The sequence below is a fragment of the Aulonocara stuartgranti genome (assembly GCF_965226115.1).
Source record: "Aulonocara stuartgranti genome assembly, chromosome: 2".
Lineage (NCBI taxonomy): Eukaryota > Metazoa > Chordata > Actinopteri > Cichliformes > Cichlidae > Aulonocara > Aulonocara stuartgranti.
Genome location: NC_138940.1, coordinates 7970881 through 7976784, shown reverse-complemented (window position 1 = coordinate 7976784; position 5904 = coordinate 7970881). Strand labels below are relative to the sequence as shown.

Sequence of the window (5904 nt, the reverse complement as noted above, 5' to 3'; positions counted from 1 at the left end):
GGGTGGTGGTTGTTACCATTTTTGCCATTGAATTACTTAATACTGACTCAGAATTCATATCTTTTTTTTCTCGATGGAGTGCTAGTCGTGTGACGAGTAAAATGTGACGCAGTTACGGAGCAGTTCACGTGGCAGGATGACTGAAAAGTGAAAGAAGCCATTCATGGGCCTTGAATGTTATTTTAGACACCTCAGCTGATTAGATCAGAGATTTAAGAGACGTGTTGCGGACTTAACAGAGCCAAGTTCTGAAAATGGTGGGAGTAGGATCTGTTGCCTTATTTGGCTTAGGCTGGAAAATATCAAGTAAACACTGTCTTCCTGTTCACCGCCTTCTGAATACAGTGTAGATCTTTTCCATCCCCCTCATCCATAGTGAGGAACGATAATGAAACCTGAAAAAAAAAAGAGGCCTCCTATTGTATGCTATCATCTAAGGGCCAGGAGCAAACAGGGCTCAAATTGCAGCTGTGAAAGGTAACAGGAAATTGACAAATCGCTAATCCTAACTACTCAGAGCAACAAAAGGTACATTCCACCAAGAAAAGCCCGGTGAGTACTCACCACCAACTTGAAGGGATGTTTTGTGTTTTGTTTTTTCATGTAAACTTATGATTAAAATAAGACTGTATGCTAGTGAGTTTACTATTACTTTTCTCGTCTTTAAAGCGCTTAAATAATTATTCCTTAAAAGTGCCAGAGCTTTAACAGTGGGTTCTAGTTTACTTTAGCTGAAGACGTTTTAAATAATCCAAAGATCCGAGGCCTGCTGCAAACAGCAACCAAGGCCACTGCGATCACTTGTAGCTGATAATAGACACGGTTGTGTTGTTTTGTCGCCAGCGCTGCAGCTCTCCAAATTTAAACTGCTGTATATTTTTTCCTTTGTCCAAGAGAATTTCCTGTTCACCTTTTGTGTTTCCCCAGCTGCTGGTATTTGTGGCTGACCAACCAACTCTCAAAGTGATGATCTCATCTCTTGGGGGCCCGGAGGTGGAGAAGTGCGCGGGTGTCAGTGGTGGGGGTGGAGGGGTTCAGTGGACTTCCCACGTGATAAATTCACTGACAAAAAGAGCTGGCCAAATGGGGGACTGCGGGTCACAGTGGGGGCTGGATTGGCCCCTGTCATTGCCTTTAGTGCAGGAACCATGCCATAAAAGCCCAGCATTGATAGCCCCGGTTTATTATCTTTGAACAGGTGGCCCCGGCTACTCGTAATGACCGCTCTCATATCTGATGGCACACACTCTTGGGTTTGCAGCGCGGAGACCATTTGGGAGTTTGGGAACATCCCCATCTGGCTGCGTTAAAGCCCAGGGAATAAACTACAGTACATAGTTTGTGGTGACTTGTTGGCGGGTGAGACGAGAGGGGGGTTTAGAGGGAGAGCTACTTCCTGTGAGCATAACTCACTCTGAAAACGTGGAGACTCTGTTGATGCTAGCAGCTTCGGGGCTAATCATGTCAATGACCTGTATTGTTTAGCTTTCAAGGTTACCGAGGAGAATCGCAGCAAAGAAGCCCTCCAAGAATGTAAACAGTCACATTTTGAGCTACAAGCTGTTTCTACTTGTAGCTTTAAAGAAAAAAAACAGGAATTCCACACCCAGCGTGAACACACACACACACACATGCATACACACATGGAACAGTGATTTGCTGTTCACCACTGAACTCCCAACTTAAGAAACAGACCCACATTCCCTTAAAAATCAGCCAGCGGCCATCCATCAGATTTAGTTACTGCTTCTCAGCAGGGCAATCAAGACACCAGACAGTGCTATTTTTTCATTAATTAATATATTTTCTGCGTTAAAGTTAACATAGTTTTCTTTTGTGCCACCCTTTAATTTTTCAGTAAGTATTTGATATTTTGTTATATTCAGACATGAGTAAATTTAAGACTGTCTCTTGCAATAAATATCATAAAATAATAGAGCTTCACATAATAAATATTTTTTTTAACAAAAAAAATGTTTAACAGACATTTTTTTCTTTTAAAAAATAGCCAGAATTCCTCTTATGGATTTTTGAACATACAATTTACACAAGATAAAAGGAAAACAAAAAACATCGGAGAATATGCCACAGAATGTGTATGAAAGGTTCAGATGGGTGGAAGGAGAGAAACATATCCAAGTGGAGAATACTATGAGATGGATGTGCTTTCGTTAATGCAAAATGAGCATAGAAACCACGGTTTTAGTGTGGTAGCAACCAATAAACTCAAACATACCTGCTTGCTATGAATACCAGGTAACAGCTACATAATTGCCCTATAGTAGATCGTCCTTCACAGATTTGGTGAGAGGCAGATCCCACCGGGCACACAGACCCGGAGGAAAGTGCCTACCTAAAACGGAAGAAAAACTTTTCATATATATATAAAAAATAGTGTTAATGAGGAGCTGAGGATAGACATAGAAACAGTTAAGGCAAACACTGGTCTGTAAAAACATGGTCCTGATCCAGAGAAAATAAAACTAAAAATAATCGAGTGGTTTTCGTTACTCCTTTGCTTAGCTCCTTAGGGTTCTGCAGCGAGGAGGGGAGGTGGGTGGGAGGTGCTCAGAATGTCTGATAAACATTAATTTGTGACTATCATTATCATTGTCATCATAAGATCCGTTTCTAGAGTCTCCTGTGCACAGGCAATCACTGAGACCTTGGGAAGCGATCAGGAAGGCTTTTCCTGGGTCTGTGGGGCCCAGCTCTCCAGTTTACAATACACAGTGTTGGAGTTCTTGCAGCGACAGCCAGGTCTCTTAACCCGGTCATAGCAACCCTGGCATGCCTTCAGACACCCCTTGACAGGTGGGTAGCATAGCAGACAGGGGAAGAGTACCGACATTAATCCCATGCACAGGAAGCGAGAGCAGCAGTGGGAACGTGACAGTGAACAGGGGTGGTCAGCACATGAATCCCCCTCATCGTCATTGGAGCAGTGGTAGAAGATGCCCTTAACAAGGCACATACACGTGCCGTGCTCCAGTGCACTCTCAGCAGAGCAGAGGCACTGGCCATTACACGCCAGACATGAAGGCAGGCTCCTGGGTGCTGTGCAGTCGGTGCACTTGCACTTCCCACAGCGCTCGCAGATGAACTGGTGCCCAGCAGCAGCCACCACCTCGTTGCCAGAGCCAGAAAAGTCTGATTTCCCTTTGCCCTGGGGCTTGAGTGGAGCCTCTAGTGGAGGCTGGTAAAATTGAGGTCCCTGCTGGGGCTGTAAAAGGGCCTTGGGCTTCGGCTGAGTCCGAACAGGCCGATCCACTCGGTGGTGATGCTGTAAGCTAATGCCAGGTCTGGTGGGGGGTGAGCGTGCCAAGAGTCCCTGCTCAGAGGAGGCACTGCTGTTGCTCCCTGAGCTGGCGGCGCTTCCTGTGCTAGTAGAGCGGCTGAGCCCTGGTGCCCGAGGCCCACCATACTGCTGTCCCCCAACCAACACACTGCCCCCAGCATGATGGTGGTGACCTGATGACCGGTGCTCATAATTGTTGTTCACATTGACGAGGATGACCTCGTGAGTCCTCTCCTGCTTTTCATGGGGTCTGGAGACCATCCGGGGTGCAGGGGGCCTCCGAACCACTGAGGGTCCCTCAGTGTACTCGTTGCTAGAGCGGATGGCCTTGATTTGTTCCAGAGAGAAAATGCCGGCATGCTGGAACTCCCGCTCGTAATCCGACCTCTGCCGACTCTCTAGGGAAGGCTGTTGGATCACCACTAATGAACCGCCAGGGCCATGTTGACTTTGGAGCTCCATCTGGGGGAATCACCACTTCCGACATTCACCGTGGACATGCATCGGAAAACCTGCCAGGGGGGGGGGAGAGACAAGGAAGAGGCAGGAGATATGATCAGAAACAGTCAAGCAAAAAATAAAAATCCTTGTTCTAGGAAACACAGTCCTGATGGAAGAGGGGTTAACACAATCCCAAGTGTTTTTGGATTCAGAAATAATACTAATAAAAATCTAATACTAATATATCATTACAATCATTCTTGACGCATACCATAGCAGTTATTGCACAGCTATAACATAAGATGCTGAACAGTGTTTATAAATTAATGACAAATAAATAAGTCTTTATAGTTAATCCAGACCAACTGTCTTCACCCTGTCAACATGACAATATGTCACTTTTGAGCCCGTTAAGTGAGGCAACCCGGGAAAAAGTTGACTATTAACAAGACTTTTTGTACCTTCCTCCCCAACAGGCACACATCTAAACTTCAGCAGGCCCTACAAATACTTCCCCTGCTCATTTACATTTGTATGACTAGTTAACATTTAAATGCACCGCGGCGACGAAACGAGGACACTATCCAAGGGAACTAAATGAGCTGCCTCACTTAGTATTCTATTACTACATCAAAAAGGATTTCAGGGAAACGGGGACAAAAGTAGAGCTAAAAAACTAAGGTCAGATCAAGTTCCGACAAAATATAGACGGCAGTTAAAAAACGCTCGAAAATCGTCAGATTAAAACCTTATTTCAGTTCCGAGAAGCCCCCAATTTTTGAAGTCAATATGAACACACACACACACATTTTATATATATATATATATCGTATTTGTATTTATAGGAATACGATTAGGAATTTGAACTTGAGTCTTTGGGGATGTTATTAAGCACAGCCGACCTGCAGGAGGCCGAAACTTACAGTTTACAAAAACATAAAGCCTAGGTGTCCCGTGAAGGGCTCCTTAAAACTATTAACGATTAAATAAAAATAAAAACTACTACAATCAAAGCAGAAAGATCGATTTTGCGGCTTTGCACATAAACAAACTCACGTTTCAACTACATTAAAAATATTTATCTATACATTTAATAGTCTATCCGTCAAATGGCGCACTTTAAATAGGATCATATGCACAGAACGCGCTCACATGAGAAGGCGTTGTTTGCAGTAATAAAAACAGGATCTTATAAAAACCAGAGCCGGAGATCAAGAGACATTACAGGACGCGTAAGACGGGCAAAACTTATGAATGAAAACAACCGCCATGGGGGAGGGGTGTTTGTTACAGCACAGCCTCGGAACAACACTGGCGTGGAAATCCATCAACTTCACCAAGTAGTCGCGATCAGTTCAACCCACAGCGGATTCTTTATTTCATGGCGAACACATGGAAAATAAGACGAAAAGTCTTTGCGCACAGCAAAACATTTGGACTTTATTGCTGCAGCGGCGCTTTCTAGGTAGCTACGTGCCCTACTATCGGGCAACAAATGCCCTAAAACCAAAGCAAAATGCGCAAAATAAGCGTAAAATCACTAAGAAAATGCATACCTATATGCAAGCATCCATAGCGTCGAATCCATCAACCAAATAATCTACCAAAACTCCATCCAAACGGAAGGGGCAATGTCCAGCTGTAGATTATGAGGTCTAATGCATAACATTCAGTCTGTTAATCCAAGTGCGAATGTATCCCTTTGCGTTATTCCCTTTTTATTTATTTTTTTCGGTTAAGTCGTACTGAAAAGTTCAGCGTGTGTTACGCGTGCATCTGTCCCAAGATAAAGTAAATCCACGGCGGAGCTCTGATGAAGAAGGCTGAGAGGAAAAAATAAATAAATAAACACGCGCGAGCTTATATCCAAAAGTTGCTCCTCCTCGCGTATCTGCTGAGAATTGTATTTGAGTTCTGGCTGTTAGTTATTGTTGCGGGATATCTGCGCTCTTGTGCAAAAGCGTCGTTATGTTGCAGACAGCGGTGCGCTCTCTTCTGCTCTGCGGGCCTGTTCAGCACTGATGAATGGGGGCTCAGGGCTTAGTGTTTGCTCGACAATCCAACTCCCATTGGCCAGCCACTCCGCTGAAAAAGGATACATCGCATCCGTTCCTGATTCATTGGGCAGATGTGGAAGGCCGGGCGATAGAGATGTGTGCACTGGT

At 44.5% G+C, this 5904-nt stretch overlaps 1 protein-coding gene across 1 annotated transcript; it reads right to left on the bottom strand.

Moving 5' to 3' along the window:
* Positions 1 to 1781: 1781 nt before the first annotated feature.
* Positions 1782 to 5904, bottom strand: spry1 (sprouty homolog 1, antagonist of FGF signaling). Its single transcript, XM_082550531.1, has 2 exons — positions 5296 to 5904; positions 1782 to 3810 (listed from the first exon to the last, which is right to left on the bottom strand). Exon 2 carries the CDS (start codon positions 3758 to 3760, stop codon positions 2678 to 2680), a length of 1083 nt encoding a protein of 360 aa, XP_082406657.1. The 5' UTR covers positions 3761 to 3810; positions 5296 to 5904; the 3' UTR covers positions 1782 to 2677.

What these genes read in the sequence shown, in the direction of transcription:
- spry1 (XM_082550531.1), bottom strand. Translation starts at nt 3,760, where the DNA reads ATGGAGCTCCAAAGTCAACATGGCCCTGGCGGTTCATTAGTGGTGATC.